Source organism: Fulmarus glacialis, unplaced genomic scaffold, assembly GCF_000690835.1.
Source record: "Fulmarus glacialis isolate BGI_N327 unplaced genomic scaffold, ASM69083v1 scaffold12485, whole genome shotgun sequence".
In the NCBI taxonomy this organism is placed as follows: domain Eukaryota; kingdom Metazoa; phylum Chordata; class Aves; order Procellariiformes; family Procellariidae; genus Fulmarus; species Fulmarus glacialis.
Window position 1 is genome coordinate 11,056 of NW_009213689.1, and position 21,997 is coordinate 33,052.

Below are 21,997 nucleotides of genomic sequence, written 5' to 3' on the forward strand. Positions count from 1 at the left end.
ATCTAAAATATAATCAGTACAGAACAATTTTTTCCATAAGGTAACAATGTATCTGCTTGTTCTTGTTGCCACTTTCACTCGTGTTTAAAAACATCCCTTTCCCTTGCAGCCGTCTTACATGCTTCTTAAATACTACATCATATGCTTATTCCAAATCCTCACTTAGCAAAGCTGACCAAGCGTGGGCAAACAGCCTATGGCACACAGTAGTTGTCAGAAAATTTTTCAGCTCGTGTTCTTCACTCTCCCTCCCACATCCTTCCCTCCCAGCATCCCTTCTGAAGCACTCCTTTACTTTCATGATGTTTTAACAGGGCATCTTCCTTCACTCCCCAGGTACCAGGTAGCTGTGCATATGAAATAATTATTCTGAGACCAGTGCTCTACAGCAGTGTTCTGCCAGAGTCGCATCAAAAGCAAAAATCTACTATTCCTTAAAATAATAGCCCTTCCTCAGTACTGGGCTTGAAAGCCTGTGACAATTACTGGGGTCAAAAGAAGCCTCCCTTTCTTTTGTCTGCTAGGCACAAACACATAGTCTTCGTGTCCTTTATAGGTGGTTTCTTTTCCCTTTACACACTGACTCCTCTTACCTTGTTGCTAGGGAAGCAAGCGCAATTCCGCCAATTCCAGCATGCCAGAACTGAGAGGACTCACTAGATACTCCATTAAAAACAGAGCCCAGGCAAGAAATGACTCCGTCCACCTGAACAGTACGCCAGTTCATGGCAGCCGGCAGCCAGAGCTACGTTCTTGCTCAAGTTCTGATTGCCAGACTTGGAGTCCCAGCATCCTCACACATGGGGACGTTTCTCTGAAGCTCTCCCATACACACACAACTCTGTTGAATCCATCTACACATCTGCAGTTCTAAATATTTGCAGCACGGTGGTGGAAAACCAACCCTGATCTCCAATGCCAACCAATTTTGAGCTTTGGGCTAAGAAAACTGCTAAAAAAGCAATTTTCAGAGTTTACCAGGTGTTGCTGTTCACGTGCATCAGTTACATTATCCATCCTTCCGCTACTTTCTCTTTGGCCTACTGCCTCCCAAAAGTAAGCACATGGGGGAAGGGCAGGAAGGCACAGTCAAGATACATCCCAACACTCAGAGCCATATTCTTAATTAATAATAACAATAATAATGAATCTCTATGTGTTAAGCTCACAGAAAGGCATGTTTGTATGCCTGATTTTTAATAGCCCTTGGTTAGAGCGAGGCCTACAGCATAATACCTTCCTCTTGCCAAACAACCACATTTTAGTATACTGATGATGCTGTGTTATTCAGTTCTTTTCTTTAAAAAAAACCCCACAAAATTCAGTGTCACCATGGGAACAGTCTAAAGTTGATTTTGGAAAGAGGCTCATTTCCTACAGCTTTTCTGTTAATAATGTCACTGAACTGTATCAGAAGCAAGTGCTTTATCAAGTATCATCTCTAAAGATACCATTCAGTTCTGAAAATATCCTCCCTAATGGTTGCATTTCTTTAGTTTCTGAAGCAGAATAAAGGACCCAGAAAGGTTTCTTCTCTGTTTTTCTCAACAAGAAACACATCCCAAGCTACCACCAGTGTGATCTAATTCAATCATTCTTCAGCCTGTAATGTGTAATAAGTGTCAGTATGGAAAAATTCCGTCTTAGAAGAACAATTAAAACTTAAAGCAGTCATCCTGGTTGGCTGGCTGAACAAACGACACATGTTCACACAAGAATAATTCAGTCAACCGTCTTAATAAGGATTTACTTTAAACAGAACCTTGTATGGGTACACTAGACTCAGTCTCATTAAGGAGTAAGTTGGATTTTTATACAGCATGAACCACTGGCAATCTAAAACAGACTCACTGAAGAATGGAATGGAGAACCAAACGCAACGTTTCAGACCCAAGCTCTATGTGCCTTTAATACTTTCTTTTTCCTTTTCTTTTTTTTTTTTGAGAGAGTGCACGCTACGACAGACATTTGCATTTATCATGTTTTTAACTTCTTTTCTAAGGATGAACTCTCTGAATCTGCATCTTCCAACTCCGTTCTGTGTCTTTTCAGTCCTCCAAGAGACTGAGTACTCTCACTGCCCATAGGATGCAAGTCAGCAGTATCCTCTCTTGTGCTCACATTGTAGCTGTTGGAGTCCATTTCAGACAGGCAGCAGTCTTTGTGCAAGGACACACCCATCTGTACAAGGCTGCCATTATCAGCATTTGAGTGCACCTGTAGTCCTTGTGTCACAGTCTCCTGCTCTCCAAAACTCTGTCCATTGTTGAAGCATGAAGGGCGAAGATGCAAGTGGCCGTTATTGTGGTTAACACAGGAGGTATCAAGACTCCTCTCCTCACTGTCATCAGTCTGGTTTCTGGAGCAGTGACCTGACATGCTACAGATGGCAACAGTGGAGAAGGGAGGGACCAGTGAGTGATGGCTTGATGCTGGTTGACAGTTCTGACTATTTTTCTGTTCCACAAGTCCTGCAGTCTGAATGCACGGTTCTTCAGTACAACTATTTAGCCCTTTGCGGTTAGCTTTTCCATTGAGCTTTTTAGATTCAAAAGAATGCTCTATACCTCCACTGCTAGTGTCTTCAGATGTGTTTTCTTGACTCTCCATCTGCCGCTGATTGTCACATTCATGAGCTTGACCATTACTAGAATTTTCTATCAAGCCACATTCTTTTAAAGTTTCTTTGTTGTGGCTTTCGGTAGAAAGAGCTGGGGAACCTTGAAGAACCACTGAACTTAGGTTCCTAGCATCTTCCTTATTTAGCGAGTGTGCTGAACTGTGCCTTCCACTAGTTCCTGGTTTCCCTTCATCATTCTCCCCATCTCCTCTGGAGGACTCACCATCTTTACTAGCTGAATATGATATGTAAGAATAATGAAGCCATTTGTAAGCTTTGTAAATCTTCCTCTCCACTGATTCACTGTCTGAACAAGGAGAGGTCCTTCCTTTGATAACTTCTTTGCTAGCTGAACTCCTTTCTGGTGAAGAAGCTGGAGAAGAAGATAGATCATCTACTTTGATCTGGGGGTAATCATAGATATCCTCACCTACATATGGGGTCACATTCTCTGTGTTAGTACTAGTCCTTTCCTCCTTTTGCACCTTCTGTCGGCGCCTCAGTGCATTGCGTTGCCTCATAGACGTGCGTCGTTCATTCAGTTCCTCTTCATCTTCTGTACTGCTGCTGCTGCTGGAACTGCTGGATTCGTTCTCCTCAGGACTTGGGGACCGTGGCCGTGGGAAAAGGTCTGTATCTAGTTCTGCCTCACAGGTATTGTCATCAGAATCAGACTCATTGGAAAGGGCCAGGAGACGTTTATCCTGATACTTTCTCAGTGCAGAGAGCCTCTGCTGACGGGAAGCCACGTCTTCTCTGGCTGAGGGGGATTCAGTTGATCTTAAGGCCCGTAAGTTATAGGCAGTTTCATCAGACTCTTCAGCCACATGTGATGGGGAGTGATGCAAAGAGGCGGAGGACTCAGACTCACTGTAAGCAGAGCGTTCACTTACTCCTGCATGGAGCTGCAGGATTGTGCTCTCACTGAGGTCGCTGTCCGAGTCAGAACTCCAGCCCTCGATCTCCCGGCGCACCAAGGAGTCAAAAAAGGCCATCATCCGTGGATCTTCCTGGACTGACTGGTTGGCATAATCATGGGACAAACCACTACCACTGTTCAACACAAGACTGATGTACTCTTCATGAGTGTAGAGGCAACGCGAATCATCCTCAATTCTACCATCCAGATCCCCTGTGCAGTCAGGCTGTTTGTAAGGACTCCAGATCTGTAACAGAAAATAAAAAAAATACATGTCTTTGAATTCATAAACTATTACAAGCATTTGAAATAGAACAGTAGCGCAAATACGCAGAACATTTGCAAGTTACAGATTGTTTTTATTAATTTTTACCCCTCAGACCCATACTTACAAGTATTCCAGAGATGTGGGGTTTTTTTTCCCCTCTCCCTTTACAAATGTGTTTTTCCTGCATCTACTTCACCCATCCAGAACTTAAAAGCTCTCACACTGCAGATTATCCATCATTTCAATATTTCAATGTGTAACAATTTCTCCCAAATTGCAGGGCTCTATTTTTATGTAATAGGGGATGCTTACTCACTAATGGTAAGAATAGTTTGTTGCCTACAATACAATCTTAGCACTAATGAAGGCACTTGTTTCCCAGGAAACTGGAGTTGCTTGTGCCAGTCATGTAGAGTAACATTTCATCCAGCTGCACAGCCAGTCACACTTGATCAGCAGGCAGGGAGCTGAGTGTATGGAGGTGAAAAGCAGGCCTGCACTACTCCCTTTAGGGAACAGTCGTGAAGGAAAGAAAGCATCCAACATCCCCTCAAGACACAGCAGCAGTTTTAGTTAGTGGGGAAAGGTGAAGGAGAAGAGTTTTACTGAAAGCTACTTTTGAAGTGGAGAGAGGTAGTAACATTGCAAGTGTAATGATTTAATCAGTAGCAACAGCCTTGACTGTGCTGTCCATTTAGCCTTCCCTCTATTTTCCTGGTGTGGAGGGGAAAAGGGAAAAAAAAAAAAAAAGCCCCAAAGAAAGTCCACCAATATCCCTAAGAAACTGGTAATCCCATAGCAAACATAATGGTTGGGTCTCCTCACCTTTCTCAGTTTCACTCACAGATTCGGAGGCAATATGATTAAGGCCCTCATTGGACAACCACTATCACTTAATTCTAGATTGATGGTTAACATGATGCTCAACCCTTACTGTAAGCAGAGCTAGTATGTAGCCTATCCACAACACTGCCTTAACGTTCTGCTTATAAAATATCTGATTTCAGTCACGTTTTGGTTTTACCACGCTAACAAGCTCAAGGAAAAAAATTCTATGCCAGCTGTCTATACCAGATTGGCCTTTTAGGATAGACTTTGGCAAAAACATCTAACACCTTTCCCATAGAAATCAGTCAAGTTTTGTTCCAAGAGACAAAACCGCTAATAAAAAGTGTGTTTTGCCTGTGTAAATGGGATAATCAGCACTCACCTCACAGATGCATAGTTAACACATGCAACATAATCTGATACTACCATGACAAGCACTATAAAAAAAGCCCACGAGAATGCCAGTAATTCTGTATTCACAGAGATTTTCAACGGTGCACAGTAAGACCTTACACCTTTAATATTGGAAGTAAGACTAAATTATTATTGGAAGTAAAACAAAATAAATTACTTGTTTATTACTTGTTTAGTACAGCGAAATTTAATACGTACAGGTAACCTTTATTCTGGAATTCTCCTGAACTTCGCCTTTACTTTGCATCCTCTGTAATTTATGGTTAACTGAGCATCCACATATGATCTGGCTATGTAGATAATAAAGACACTATTCCAAAATTGAAGTGGGCTGCAGATATACCTTTTTCTCTATGGCAATCATCAAGCTGCCTTCCAGAGCAAAGGCAAAGGAATTTTACATTGCATTACATTAGCCTATTCCTAGGAACATGTCTCAGTATCAAGGTGTATTCGCTATTTGTACTTAATTGCTATTTTTATTATTTGCAGTACTTAAGCAGATTCTCTTCCAGTACAGTTCATTAATATAATACTTGAAACCAGAATGAAGACAGTCTCCATTGCTTGGTTCAAGCACTGCACTTACTAGACATACAGCTCAAAGGACAAGCATCAGGTTTGGATAAAGATAACAAAATCCAACCTAAGCCCAACCATTCTTAACCATTCTTAACCTTTTTGAATTATTCAAGAGAACAGAAAGAATCTCTCTTCATTCTCCAATTATTTCCCATGCTCCACTTCCTAAAGACAAGGTAGGAAAGAGTCTTCTCTCAGTGGATGCAACACAGAGATTGTTGATTTGGGAATACACCAAGTTTTTTAATAGAAAAATAGAACTCTGTTTGCTCTGAGTTGGTGCCTTCTTGATGATTTAACTAGCACATGTTCAGTACCATCTCTCATAATTTATCAGATCTTTTCCCCTCTGTCCCATTTACTGAGCATTTCAGCAAGTAGATCAGATCTTTTTGTGTTTAAGAAGCATATACCTTCTTGTAAATGCTTCATACTGCATGCCTGGACAAGCAGGCTGGCATGCCCCTTCCTCAAATAGTCTTAGCAGTATCAGATTGATCACCAGGTTTTATAATTTTTTTTTTTTTAAGCAAGAGAATTAGAAAACTCTTAGATTCTGTATGAACCAATAAAAATGGAGAAGAGGTAGTCTGCTCTGAAGTCCCTCTGGGAAAGGTCTGTTTTATAATGAAAAGTCATCTAAAAAGGTACATAAAGTGTGCACAGAGAGATTCCACATCCTTGTTAGTGCTACCAGATCTTTTTGCTCACTCTGCAAGCATCACAGAAAATACAGCAGTGTTAAATATTGAAAAGATAGCTACAAAGAGTCCATACTGAGGCTTTTCCCTTCCGATTTCTTCAGAGAGAAGGAGTAAATATTAAAGAGAAGTCAAGGGAATTCAGGATGAATACCTGTTTGTACAGGATCAGATATCTCTGGAGATCGATATCCCTACTGTTTAGACATTTTGCCATGAGGGAGTGCGAGGGCCTGCCAGAGTCCCAGAAAGAAATCAGACTAAGAATCTATCCTTGGCAGAACCGGGAAGTCTCTAAACTGGCAGCAACTGGTCCAGTGCTCTCTGCAGCATCTGAAATGGGCTTCTTTGTAAATGGAATGCCTTTGCCTTTTTCATGACTGATGCCATATCGAGGAAGAATGTGAGCAAATTGGAGAAAGTAAGTTGGCAAACCATCCCACTGAAGCAACAATCTATCAAGAAGTTCTTTCTCTGTCAGAGGATTAAGGAGCTGAATATTACTCACTTGATGCCCCGAGTACAGATATAAAAATAGGAACAATAACAGAAAAAGGGAGTACAAAACTGGTTCTCTAATTCAGCAGAGATGCTTCAGAGGGCATCTTTGAATTGCTTGTATTCCACAGTGGCAAACCCTCAAATTTTGAAACAGAAAAGTAGTTATGCCCATAGCATGAGAATAATTAAAACCAGCTATATTAGATTATCTGATTAGGCAGAGGCAGCTAGCCACAATTACATTAATCTGTCACCATAGCAACATGGGCAAATAGACTTTGCTATCTTTGATATACTGATGATTTTTGAACAAATGGGCCCTAAAACTGCTGTGCTCAGAACCAGAGTTACAGAGTATTCCATTTCCAACATAAAACAGTATTTCTTTCTGAGAATCCTTATGCACTTTATCTATTTTAGCTTTTCTGGAACCATCTTCTAACTGCATAATTCTCCGTGGCCCTCCTCTAAGCCCCACACATCAGCGGGAATGTCTCATTTATTTCTCCTGCAATGCAATTCATTTTCCTGCCAGCACATCCCAATGTCTCACACACTTAACTGAGGAGAAAGTGGTATTTTTCTATTTTATATTGCTTTAGCCCTCATGGTGAATGCTTGCTGCAAGTGGTAATTTTAGTTCACAGCTGTGCTTTTCCACACAATTTTACTGAGGTTCAGGTTTCTGAAATGGAGGTCAATGAGCAGTTCATCTGGGTTGACGTGTCCAGCACACACTGTCTGAAGTCAAGGCTTCTAGTATGCTTTATTAATGAGCTTGTTGAATCTTATTTTAGGTTTCTGAAATCTCCTCACTTGAATATTCACCCCCCACCCCCCCCATCTTATCCATTGTATTCTCAGTCCTAGCAGAAATCAAACCCTAAACCACAGAGTTACTGAATTATATTCTTGCAGGTGCTTGACAACAAATAAAACTAAAGCAAAAAAACCGTAACCGCAAAGGTCAAAATCATTCTTGTGAATACTATTCATTTCAGCAGGGCTAGGCCTGAGATGAATTCGTATCTCATTTGCCATCAGCATTAAAATAGCAAGCGTGTTGGCAGAAGCATGTGGAATTATTGAATGGCTTATCTGTATCATGCTTTGATTCTGGTGCTATCAGTTCCTCACTTCTAGAAGTACTAAATTTAGGCCAGCTGGTCTAAAAATCAAGGGCTCAGACAACTACTTGCATCCCCATTTTTAATTCACCACAGAGTTTCTACAATTGAGGAAACGGAATACCAGCCAACCACAGTGAAGTTATCTTCTGTGACTTAATTCCAGAAAGATTTTTAGTAGAAGACAGTTGAAGGACAGTAAAAGGAAGGACACTTCTTAAGGAACTGATTAAAACAAACAAACAAAACCCAACAAAACAAGAAAACATAAAAAACCTAACTACAATTTTTATTTATGGCTCTTCCTCTTGTCATCTCAACTTCTCCGAGCAAGCACATCAAGCATTTATATGGGGGAAAGATAGTCATGCAAGGGAAGGACTTGCGTTCCCAGCTGTTTTTAATGCAGTAAATAGCCCCTCAGAACTGCTGGTGGTGTTTTTCCTGTTTTGCCCTTCTGCCAGCAGCAGTTACTAGCCTCCAGCCTATCTGCAGAAGTAGATGGAGTGAAGAAGAAACCACCATTGTACGGTCACCCACAAACCGCTGTTCACTAAGACAGTACGTCTAAAGAGTTCAGTCATGCAGATCAGACAAGATATGAGCCTTAAAACAACCTGATCCCCAAACAAGGCACGTTACAAGCTGAGACAAAATGACATACAACAAAAGGGTAAGAAGTTCTGGCTCGCTAATAAACTTAATACATTAAACACCTTTCCCTTAATTTGTTTCTAGCTTGCAATGTTTGGGGAATTCAGTTCCTTCAAAGCAGCTACACGAGTGCCATTGCACATACTGCGACACAACAGGCGTTCTCTTCTAAGGAAGCATTCAAGCAGAGGTGTCTTTGAAAGAGTTACACAACCTGTGACTGGGGCCTTAATCGAACTAACCTTTTAATCACTAGGCAAAAAAAGCCCCGCCAAAACCCTAGCAGAAGTACACAAAAGCGACACAGGGGATGTTTATACCAATGCTAATCCAACAGTCTAAGCACACTCATGCAGGAAGGATTCATAGGGTGAAGGGTCAGCAGATCTAAAATCCAAAAGGGAGAATTCAGGCTGTGTGAATCAAGTTCTCAAAGCATAAAAAATGCCTCTAGCAAAACTGCTGTTAAACAGTGGCAGTTTGATTGCTTGGAAATTGAAAAATCGGTGAGCTGCTAAGACTGTTCAATGCTCTTTTGTTCAAAGCCTGTATTTGATAGATTTGTGATCAAACCTGTTAGAGGGACACAGATGAAGAAAAAAGTAGAAAAGCAAACTAAAGTACCAGTGGAAGATAGAAGAGAAGGGAAGCTAAACTACAATCAGACCCCAAATGCTGATAGTAGCTGTAATGCAAGCGATGCAGCTAGGCATTGGGCCACGGTCCCAAGGATTTGGGCCAGTTCTGGTCCATAAGTTGCAGACCACTAAAACATTCCGTTGCAGACAAGTTCATTCAGTCAACTTGTAGCTGACTAAAGCTACATTTTTACTACATATTTACTAATACTCAAACGACCTCATTTATAGCCACATGCAGGTAAGACTTTCATGAAGTCATTCAACAAATAGAAGCAGCATCAGTTCTCATTATCCTACTTAAAAATAAAATTGTTCTGGCTTCTTTCATCTTGTTGATAGACCTAAATTATAGCAAAATTTCTATGGCAGCAGAATGCAAAGTGCATTAGCGTAGCATAACTCTTTGCCTCCCCACCCTCAACCTCTGCTATTAGGAATGACAAAAAAGTTTCTGCCTTGCTCCCACAGTATTGGCTGTCTTCCCTTAAGGAAAGACAGTTTCAGAACCTAACAAAGTTTGTTATCTCTTTCCATTCCACATAAAAAAGCACAAACTTTCTAAAAATACTGTACATTGTTAGAGGATTCAGAAAAGACATATTGTGGAAGGTATTAAGACTCCTGTTTCCTCTGGAAGCCACAGAAAGGTATGTTGAATTGATTCAATGCAGAAGTGTGTACAAAAATTATAGAAGGGCTCCTGAGGCGGTATTTGGGCCAAATTCAGCTAGGTTACAGCTGTGACTAAACTCTCCCGAGAAAGACTGTTTGCGTGATACTTCAGTTATATACAGAATGATACTGGGAAAAAATTCCTTTTTCGAGGTACAAATCCAGGAAATTCTGATCTTATTCGTTACCTCTAAAATCTTTAAAAAATTGAAACAGAGTTTAAAGTTGAAATGCCCAATTAAAAATTTGCATCAGTTTAGCCAGCAAATGAGACATACCACTTTACAAAAGAATAAGATGAGGAGACAGGATGGGTGTGGAAAAGAACGATGCTGAGCAAAACAAAGAATTTCTTCCTGAAATTTTGAAAGAACACATTTTCTGATAATTAGTCTTACCTTTATAATCTTTTCAACGCCAGAAGAACAGATCATGTAAGTGTGAGGATTAAACCGGACTTGGTTTACAATTGACCGATGACCTTTCAATACCATAAAAGCACCATTGACGACCCTGCCAATGCCACCTAGGGGAAAAACAAGCACACAATGAAATGAATAATTAAATCTTCATATTGCTTTCATTCATAATAATTTGAAGTCATATTATATTTGACAAGGCGCTTCAGCTTTATTTTGCAATATTTTAAGGCCTGCATTGGCTGCAGAATTCCAATTTTATGAGCAATGTCCCTATGAAAATCTGCAAGTTTGATGAAAAGCATCCTTCCTGCAAATTAGGACTTGGAAGCTAGCTTTAGTTCAACTATCTAAACAAACAATGAAGGTTTTTGACCTAATATGACAAGTATGTGAATAAGAACAACATACATACTTAATGAAATCACCAGTCAAACCATAGTGCCTAAGGCATGACACTACTCACAGTTTGTAAATTTGAAGCAGAGACAAATAAAGAGGTTGACTTTTTTAATAGCTACACTCTTTTTAAAATTTATTTATTTTTTAAATCAGCAGTTCATTACTGTCACAGTTGACTCTGGTCTGATGGGTAGGAATCTAAAGGAGGCAAATCTTCAAGGCTACTAACCTGAGTTACTACATTACAGCTGGACTTAGTATAACCTTCCCTAGACTGAGATCTGTAACAACTTGTATTTCTGTGAATCAAGCTTAAAGAGGTACCTTAAATAACACATCTGACCAGTGGGTTATATCATTCTTTGTCACAAGGCAGGGAATTAGCTGAAGTGGAATGCTTTTGTGCTAATGGTAAAACTCAAAACAGAAGCCAGACAACTTTTCTGCTTGGTCATTGACTCTTACTAGGTCTATATACCAAAGCAAGAAACTGCCACACAGTAATTTTTTATATTCATAGATTCACACAATTAAAACCATAAATTTGTTAGAAAGCACACCTATGCATCTGAATAAACAAATGTCAATCAACATGCTATGATGAACATCTTCAGTGAAAGAAATCAAAACTTTTAAAAGAGGGGAGGTAAAAACTGAAAACCACTTCAGAGAAAAGCAATCTTGCTATTTACAACTTCAAAGGACATAAGCACACCTTACAGAAAGTTAAAATAATTTCATTAGCTTCTGTGCTACTTAAAGTCATCTTAACACTAAACAAGTAAACTTTATGTTCTTTTCGCTGGAGATGTTTGTTATCCTCCTTTGTCCTCAACAGGAGATCTTTCAGCTGAAATAGCTGCTGGTTTGAGCCCTAAGCCCGATGTTGAACAACTTATCATCTAAAACAGAGTCAGAGTTCTCCTGCAATACGCATTTCCTAAAGAAAAACTTGCACTAACACTGAAGAGTAGCAAGATAGAAGGGTCAAAGCCCTCCCCTCCCCCTGAAGAAAAAAAAAAAAGGCATTCCTGTATCCCCTTCCATTTGTTAGGTTACATAAACGATAAAGAACTGCAGCTAGTGAGCTTATGTTTAGCCCCTCTCCTCTTAGAAAAAGTACTCTATCCCTTCCACTCATTATAACTACACTGTGAAGAACCAGACTGATGTGTACATGGCGTACAAACCATGATAAGGATTCAGAAATGAGAAGTCATCCAACCCTAAAAATTTGCAGGTAGATCTTTTACTGCTTCTTGAAAGTGTTCAGTTTGCACAAATCAATTTTTGCAGACCAAACTGCAGTCTCATGGCACTTTGGGATAGAAAGATAACATGTCTGAAGAAGGGAAAAGAGATGGCAAGTAACTTCAAGGACCAAAAGGCATGGCCATTTTAAAGACTTTGTATATAAAATTAAGGCTCATTTAAAATTAAAAAAAACTTGAAAGGGAGACTATCAGTCCAGTTAACCTCCACATATATTCACTGAAACCGCACTGAGACTGAGCTACTTGGAACAGTTCCTTTATTTGGGTACGCTTGTATTTTCTGTAAAGGTTTGGAGAGAAGTTCTGCCTTTAGCCATTGCAGCAAGATTTCACCAGTGTAAGCAAAATTGACTGAGAAGTAACTGATCGGAGAGCAAGTTCATTAAATGCCAAATGGGCTTTCTTGATTTTCTTTTCCATTTTATAAGATTCCCCACGTCCTTTCATTCTGCTCACCATGCTAGACATTCATGACCACATCTATGGCTGATGGCAAGTTGCCCTACTCCCACAGCATTCCTTCCAGCCAAATCACAGTTGTCAATCCAATTGCATCTATCAAGCCAACAGTAGATGATGACATCAAGTCCAGTTCTCAATGCATGTATCTTGACCTAGCAGACGAATATTCCAGGAAAGAGGGCCTCGGGAATGAAGAGACAATTTGCTTAGGAAACGTTTCCAAATCTGTAAGTAATACCTATTACCAGTTTTAACTATCCATGGACTCTAAGCTGCCTGAATTCAGTACAAAACAAGAAATATGCCCTACAAAACACTCACAAAAGAATCAGAAGTTACAGAGACAATGAGCAAAGAAAGAATTATAATGGAGATGAAATACAAATTTAGGGCACCAATATCTTGGGCCGCATTTCCAAGTCAGTCATTGGCCTCTTGTGGGACTGTCAGCAGTATGAATTAACCCATGATTATATTCCTAGTAGAACAGTAATAAGTTTTTTAATTAAATTTAATTTAAATTATTTAATTAAACTTAAGATGCTTATCAATACACTAAGAGCACTAGACGACATGTCTAGAACACAGCTCTCCCTAGGCTGTAGTCAAATTCAGAGAGTCTGAAGCCCAGAAAGCCAATCATACCCTGGGCTGCATAAAAAGCAGCATGGCCAGCAGGTTGAACGAAGTGATTCTCCCCTTTTACTCTGCTCTGGTGAGATCCCACCTGGAATACTGCGTTCAGCTCTGAGGTGCCCAGCACAGGAAAGACATGGACCTGTTGGAGCAGGTCCAGAGGAGGGCCACAAAAATCAGAGGGATGGAACACGTCTCCTCTGAGGAAAGGCTGAGAGAGTTGGGGTTGTTCAGCCTGGAGAAGAGAAGGCTCTGGGGAGACCCGATTTCAGCCATTCAGTAAAGGGGGCTTATAAGAAAGACAGAGGAGACTTTTTACCAAGGCTTGTAGTGACAGGAGAAGGGGCAACAGTTTTAAGCTGAAAGAGCGTAGATTTAGATTGGCTGTTTATGATGAGGAAGGAAGACATTGTTTACGATGAGGGTGGTGAGATACTGGAACAGGTCAACCAACAGAGAAGTTGTGGATGCCCCATCTTTGGAGTGCTCAAGGTCATGTTGGATGGGGCTTTGAGTAACCTGATCTAGTGAAAGATGTCCCTGCCCTTGTCGGGGGGGTTGGAACCAGGTGATCTTTAAAGGTCCCTTCCAACCAAAACCATTCTGTGGTTCTATGATTCTATGGCGGAATTCCAAAGCTTTCTGCTTTAATATTGAAGTTCCTTAAATTTCAGTGGTAAAAATCAGAGGAAATATAGTACTAGAACATGCTTCATTCCTCTTAGAGTGAAGGTGAACTTCACTAAAAAGCCCCGTAAAACAATTAACTGCCCAATTACAGGAAAAGTCCCTGAGGAGCAGATTACTGCAATCACAAAGCTTAGCAGTCAGCTTTTTCCAGTAGTACGAGAGGTTTTAATCATTTAAACCAAAAAGTATTGACTCCAGCAACACTCTGATGATCTTTGTGTCAAATATAATAGACTGCCCCAGAATGTCATTTTTGGGCAACTCCTTGCCGGATGCAATTTTAGTCTATCACCTCCTATGCACTTAAGCGATGTCTCTAATTCAGAGCTTCATGCAGAGCCACCTTCTACATCCTTATCCTGACAGTAATCCCTTCACTTCATAGCAGCCCAGAAAAGTTGGTATCAAATTACATGAGTATCTGCGTGGTAGATGGTTTGCTTGTGTCCAGACTTGTCTGGAATCCCCCTGGTCTCTCAGCAGAGCCTTAGCTGCAGCCATACAGCTTCTAGCCATCTCACAGTGTGAGTTAAGTTTGCTCATGTCTGCTGGCAAAAAAAAATGTGTATCTGTACATTAAGTGGAGGTTGGCCACAAACTGCTCGAATTCCTGAGGCCATCTTCCTTTTTTACATGTAATAAATTCTATTTCTTTTTGCTGTCTTCACTTGAACTGGTATTTTTATTTGCATTGTTTCACCAGAATTGACCTCTGCTATCCCAATAAAACTCAAATTTTGCTTTTGAGGTTTGAGGGTGTTTTTAGGGGATGGGGGTGTTGTTTGTTTGCTTTTGAATTTAGTGGCATGAGCAGGTCACGCAACTGGTTTAGCATGGCAGCTTTTATATTCTTAGATAGTTACCATGTGTATAAGCAGTGTTTATACAGAAGCCATTAGCTTACATATATGTTATTAATAACATATAAAAAAAAAATCTTGAAGTCTTTGGTGGCTGATTATACCAATTTTAGAAGGTTTCTAACTTTCTAACCTCTAACAACTGGAGGGAGGGGATGGAGATATACTAGCTGGTTTTGCAATACTTTCCAAAAATTGCTATGCTTAAAGACAGTTCTGAATAGTGGTTTAGTGTTCTAGCTCTGCTGGTCGATGTTTTTTCTGGTCTGCTTTTATTTGATATACAAAGTGAAATGTCAAGAAAATCCCTCTTCCTCTACACCCTGCAGATAAGTGCTCCAAAGAGGAGCAATACAAAGTCTTAAAAAATTCTTTCAATAATATCCTACTATGTTATCTGACCAGCTGAAAGAAATAACTTATAAAAGGCTAAATCTGAAGAGTACATTTTAAAACAGATTTCCTCTACACGCGTTTGACAAGAATACCATGGCAAAACAAGGCATATCTACAGGCTCCAATACAGACAGAAGGAATAATACAATGCTTTGAAGTAGTAGATGTCTACTAAGTTGCCAAAGTGATTACTTCTTGGTTTGCCTTATTATTTTATGTTTTAAATATTTTGCTAATGAAATCCTTGTTAATTATGCATTTTTGTAAATATTTATGCAAATGAGTTGACATGTCACATATTGAGAACATGCGGGATGGTATATACCAACACATTTTAAAAAACACTAATAAATCATAATGAAGGAGAGTGAGGTATTTGGACAGCAATCTGACTTCCCATGCACAAGTTCCACAACACATAGCAGCGTTTAAAAAAACAAAAACAAAAGAATGAATTTTTTGAAGGATAAGGAAAAAAGGGAAGTGATAGCTTATTAGGAAAAGTGCCCTAGAGCAGAAATCCTGTAAGAATGTAGAACAGTCTCTAAACTAATGGAAGCTGCATGGTTCCAAACATTTAAAAAACTGTCAAAGTGCCAGAGAACTTGCTGGGATAAGGAACAATCCTCCACTGGCTCTGTAACGGGAATTAAATGACCTCATTAAGAATAAGTCCCTTCTATCTAGGACACTGAAAAAGAAGTCCCACTGGTTGTTCATATAAGGTAGAAAGACGTTCCACAGACTAAAGCATAACTTCATACAAGCCTTGTGAATTACTCAAAGTGCTGAAAACTCCTGAGAAGAACCAGATATTTGCAGCTGCTGCCAGTGTGCCATAGCATACCATTCCACTGTAGTACTTGGCACTACAGTAGGAAGCTCTTTTAAATTAATTTAGTTTTCATTAATAATAATCTGGGACACACTTAGACTGTGGGCCACTGCTCTGCATTTGAATCCTATAAGGTCATGATGCGCTAACAGAAGAGAGATACCGTAGATTGGAAAGTCAATGCACAGCACAATGCAAGTAAATATGCATAGCATATAGGGCCTCTGCCTTCAGTGCAGCAGATTATGTTTAGACTCCTTAAAAAGTGTCTCGCTGGTCACTCACACACCTGTACTTGTTTCGTACAATGCATGCCAGCAGGTGGCTTTGCTCCTCAGAGATCTGTTTGTAGAGAAACTAGATTTAAACATAAGCACTCTTGTCCTGAGAGCACAGGGCCTGGCAGCATCCCTTCTAGTGGGATCAGGAATCTGACGCCAGGTCTGGCAGCAGCCAGAGCAACTTCAAGGTTTCTCAGCAGCACAGGCAAAACTGACTTTGGCCGCATCAAAGATGGGGTGAGAACAGCAAGGGCTGGCCAAGATCCCTTCTCCTCCCAGCATGGTAAGAGGAGACAGTTTGGAGGAGGCAGCAGGGGACTCCAGCTTAGTACTTCTGCTAGTACAAGAGAAAGCGAAAGGGAGCTTCTCCCCGTAAGAAAGCAGCTCCAACTCCATCTGCAGACTGCTTCCTTCATCACCTTCGAACCCACCCCCACCTCCCAGGCCAGGTGAAAGGATCAGTGTGGCCTCGCAGAGCTTTAGCGTAAGCACAGGGAGCAGTGGGCTGGCATCAGCACCTGCCTCAGGCCACCTGCTCTTCCAGGCAATCACCCACTTTGCCTAGCCTACACCTAGAGCCAGCCCCATGGTGGTCTTGTACCTCTGCAGAGGTTCCAGAAGCCAAAGAAAAAATTCATACTTAAACATCTAAAGAACATGCAGAAAGCTGTAGTGATAGTGGCTATTTTTGGATGTATATTTTCTCCCTTCTTTTGTTGCTGCTAAGTATCTGCCATATCTATCTACACCTTATCTATACCAACCCTCCCACTGTTGTTATCACCAGTAGAGTTGAACAACAATATGAAAGCTAAGACAAAATTACCATAGAAATAAACTTTACACTCTGTCCCCTCTCCTGGCCCGAGCGAGATTGCTCTTTTGGTGTGTTTAACTGCATAGGTCGCAATGTTTTTTACAATGGTTATTGGAACCATGCAAATTACCACCAACGACTATGCTTTCTGAACTTAAAGGGAATAAAATAAGTGAAATTATCACACAACCGATAGCTGTTTTTTTTTTTTAAATGGAGGTGTGAAAACTGCTTGCCTGTACATTTATTTTGTACTGGTAGCTGCAAACATGTTCAATACAATAAAGACAAAGGAGCTTTGGTCCGATCAGATGGCTAGTTGCTGGGGACCAAGGCTTCTCCAGCCTCTCCCAGTGCTCAGTGTTATCTTCAGCTTTCTAGTGCTAAATTAGGTATCAAACATGTTAAGGCTGGTGAGAGAAACACTCACAGATGCCAAATCTTCCTCCGCTTGGCTACAGCACTACAAAGCACCCAACACCACCTTGTTTTCTGATAGATGCCATCTAGCCACAACACTTCCACAGGTTTCTGGTATTACAATCCACATGACACGGAAACCAGCCTAAACTCCACTGAATACAAGAACCTCTTCTACACTGCCCCACCCCTGCTGTGATAATCAAACATAGCATGCTTGGTCAACACTGACCTGAAGGAAGAGACAAACTACAGTCCTAAAAGTAAAACAGTTTAGATCCCAAGACCACACCTCAGAAAAATCAATTTTCTAAAAAATACAAACCTTCCAGAGCATGCTCCCCATTGGGCCAGATGGCTTCCCCCCGCCCCAACTCAACTGGAATATATACATGCATGTGTGCACATATATAAAAATCTCAAAAATAGCCAAAGACATTAAGAAACACTTAATCATCTATTATTCATCTTCACTTATCAGCCTGGAACTTTGAGAACTTAAACCACAAGCTGTCTCCAATGAGATAACCCTCTTCAAATGTTGTAAAAGATCTGTTGCTGACTTCTTCAAGCTTAGAGGTGTCTGCATTTACAATGCCCAATGAGGATAAAAAAAGGGAAGAAAAATTGCATCAGTTCTGCTGAAGACTGGTGCAATTAGTTTAGTAACTGGACCACAATGACAGGCCCTTTCTTGCTAGCAGTTACAGTCAAAGACAATTAAAAAGAGGTTTTGAAATGGAGTTTGCTGTTCTGATTTAGTGAAGTTTTTCAGAGGTCTGGTGACAGCCTGCTCACGTAAACTGAAGGTTCCCCAACTGCCTTCTCAATCGCAAATAAATATCATATCCCTCACATAGCATCTTCGAGCAATATTTCAAAAGCAAGAGACAAGCTCTGAGTTGCAAAGATGATTCAGAGTAGTGGGTGAGGAATGCAAACTCCATTTTGCAAAATATTTGGTCTACTAAGCCCTCTATTACCCCATAAGACATGTCAGGTTCTGTCTTGAACAGGGATTCTTTACCAGCTAAGAGACCATGTTTATAGGAGTCAGGTTTAAATACTGCCTGAAGTGCTTATATGTTAACAGTCTTGCTGGGCAGGCCACGTAGGGCCAGTGTCTCTTCTCACTTCTAGCTTGCCTTGGAGTCAAGTAAAAGCTGTGGAAAATCAAGATTGCTTTTCTTCTGCCAGACTAATGTATTAATTTTGCTAGAAACTCTGCCTCTGAAGAAAACTAGGATATACATTTTAAAGGGGAAATTGGCTAAAAAATTCACCAAACAATTGGTGATTACTTCTGAAGCACAGTGGAAAGCTGGGTAGTACTTGGATGGAGAAGAAAGTGGAAAAATGAGCAAAATATTCCACCTTCAAGAAAGGACAAAAGGTGGTAAAAAAGCAACCAACCTTCTGGCATAGGAAATCCTGGCCTATTCAGAATAATCCAAGATTGTGGAGGGAGACAGCCAATAAAACTCTTTGACAGAACAGTTTCCTGAGCAATTTAGGAAATACCTTTTTTCACAGACCTCCCCCCCCCAGAGTAAATCCTGTCTAATAACGGGACCGAACAAAACCACTGGCAGAGTTTCCAGCTGAGGGGGAATGACTCCATGCAACCAACTGGGAGGACACCTCTAAATTATGATTATTTGCAAAAAACCAGCAGAATTTGTTCCATTTTCCTGGCAAAATACCAACACAGGTAACCGCACTCCTCCAACTTGAAATATGTTTGCAGTTGTCTGACTGGTGTGTTCCTTCCCACTTCTCTTCATCTTTTGTGTAGTAATGTTGCTAACCATTAGATAGCTAGTACTTGCTGCACCTGTACTTAAGCAAAATAATCTATTTCAGAGTTGTTAGGATGCAGCTCTGTAGAAAGATTTACACTTGCAAAAAAAGTTGCTATTTACAAATAGCTGATATAATTTAAGGGGGTCGTATCATAAATATTTATAGCAACACAATGTCTGAATTCAACCAGAAAGTAGAAATCAGTTAGTAGAAATCAGTTAGAGAGATATTTTTATTTAAAATACCAACCAACAGTACAGGACATTACATCATCCTGTCTAGTCTGTACAATATTTTAAATGAAAGACCACATTCCACCCCCTCAGATCACAGACCCAAAGACACTCCTATTTTAAGCTAGAACATGAGAACAAGGAGTTTTCCATTGAAGCAGAAGCTTTCCAAGGTCTCCACATCCCTACAGCAAGATTCTTTCTCCAAGAAGGAAGCACAGCTACCTCTCCAGCTGAACAATTATTCTGAACCACAGGATGAAATTTAAGAAAGTATGTTTCATCATGTTCAAGACAGGCACAACCCTTCAAGATGAGCTGAATGAAGAAAAGAGCAGCTTCAATAAGCCTATCACAGGTGGTTTGGATGGCCAATAAGTTATTTGCCACAGAAGTTGTATCTTTAGGTCTAACAAAACAAAGATCATGACTTTAGCTAAAATGTTTGAATAAGAGAACTGCTCAAGACATACACATTCCTACTACAGGATCTTCTGATCCATTAAGCAACCACTGAGGGCAATTGACATTAAGTAATTAATTTTGTAACGGAAATGTTGCAAGTTTACTGACACCCTTCCTCAAGTTACAAGAACCAGAAACAAGAAAGCTGACCAAAACACATATGACATTGTTTTTTGGTAATTCTAGCTATCACTCTTTGTGCAAAGATCCCAGGTAAAAAGTTTGTCATCTGCAGCTGCCTGGGAAAAAAAGTTTTCAAGAGCATCACAGCCAGATAAACACAAAACCCCAAATCCAGAATTTACAAATGGAGTCAGGACAGGTATAGTAACATGCATAAAATGTAATTCTACAGTCCACACATAAAACTTCCAGATAAATAATTAATTTAAATGTATGTAACCTTCGTTTTAACTAGGAGGAAATTCCATAAGTAGCAGTAAAATAGTTTCAGGTGCAAAAGGAAATCGTACAAATTAAAAGGAAAGCAGGGAGAAGTCTCTATAAACCCTACACAAAGATAGAAGGCCAAGGTACTGGTATATTTATAGCAGGACCATCTTCAGGACTTCTGGACTGCAACATCAAATGTTGGTTAAGTAAGCAATCCAAAATTAGAATGGCATTTTCCTCAAAACCCTGCCGTTAACCAAACCTTTTAGAGGCTAGTCATCCTCTCAGCTGTGGATTACACAGCTGTGATTAACAGCCTTTGAAAATGAAACAAAATATTTTCATTTTACCTCTAACACAGCTTGTAATTTGCTCTCACTATTGCTAAAGCACCTGAGACCATAGGATAGCACTCAGTTGTACTTAATACCACTAAAATGTACAGTTTAAACTGTCAGAGCCATTAAAAATAGAAACGGTAGTACATTTCCTAAAGTCTTGAGTCTTTCAATCAAGATTCAACACCCTTCTGAAAGAGCACAGTGATTTGTTTCAACAGAAGAGATACGCTGACGTTGTATGGCTTAGAGTGTCGTATTGCCAAACCCTACACAATACTAGACAATATCAAATTAGGCACTGACCACTGTGGCATCTACAACACTACTGTTACATCCCGCACACATTGCTGCTTTTCTTTACTCTAGCACCCCTCTCTTATACTTTCACACGGAGCTGAACTAGTGCTATTTGCTTAGCATGTCTGCCCCAGCATGGGAAAGGGTCATAAATGAGTCAAAAGTGGTCATTTCCACCAGCTGATAGTGCTTCTCCACCCAGAAATAAAAGAGCATAACTGCTCTGCATTAGAAATCAGTGGGAGGGTTTTGGTGCAAGATGAAAAAACAGGGGGGAAGAGAGGCCAATGCACTGGAGCTGTAAGGAGCAGCCTGTGAACCCAGCACCATTTTATGCTGCAAGCTTCATTATGAAATGAAATTTCTTAGTAACAGATCCTAAGTTCTTCAGTGAACTCAGATCAGCTTAGAAGCAGCAGAGTTGGTAGACAAGAGGGAAGAAAGACACACCCTGCTTCAGCCACAGCTCTTCCTCTTTATGAGCTCATCTAGATTTAAAAGATTATTATATGAGAAGAGAAGTAAAAAGAAAATCAGTATGATAAAAGACTCAGATGGCATTGGTCATTGTTATCCAGACATTGGATTAGGCATTTGTAAACTCTCCCCATCCAGCTTTCATCCGAATTACTCTAGATTCAGAGGCTGAGTGAGAACAGCGATCTTTCAAAAAACCTAACTAGTATTTGTCAGACACCTGTCCCCCCCGGCCCCAAATTACAAACCAACAAAACTTACCTGCTTCTGGATCTGGAGGAATCCTCCACATATATAAATTGAAGTCATCAGAGCCCGAAAGGATGTACTGTTAGGAATAAAAATAAAAGCAGTTTACCACAAAGTGTCACCTGAATTATGTTATTTTATTGTTGATCTAGTTTCTCCAAACCAAAAATGAGAAAAAAAGATAATTTGTACTCACTGATCAACTTACCCTTAAATGGAGGTGAGGTACCAGCACAAAAATGTTGCATGCATATAAACGGACCAAAATTCAAAAGCATGCTTCAAGTATCTAATGCTACTGCCCAAAGTGTATGTTTTCT

General features: G+C 40.2%; 1 protein-coding gene across 1 annotated transcript; it reads right to left on the bottom strand.

Annotated features, from left to right (window-relative positions):
• Window positions 1–1,977: 1,977 nt before the first annotated feature.
• On the bottom strand, window positions 1,978–21,756 carry LOC104070511 (DDB1- and CUL4-associated factor 5-like; the record flags this gene model as incomplete). Its single annotated transcript, XM_009578279.1, has 3 exons — window positions 1,978–3,786; window positions 10,326–10,453; window positions 21,690–21,756. Coding segments are annotated over 3 exons (2,004 nt in total), but the record flags the coding sequence as incomplete, so codon positions are not given.
• Window positions 21,757–21,997: the final 241 nt, after the last annotated feature.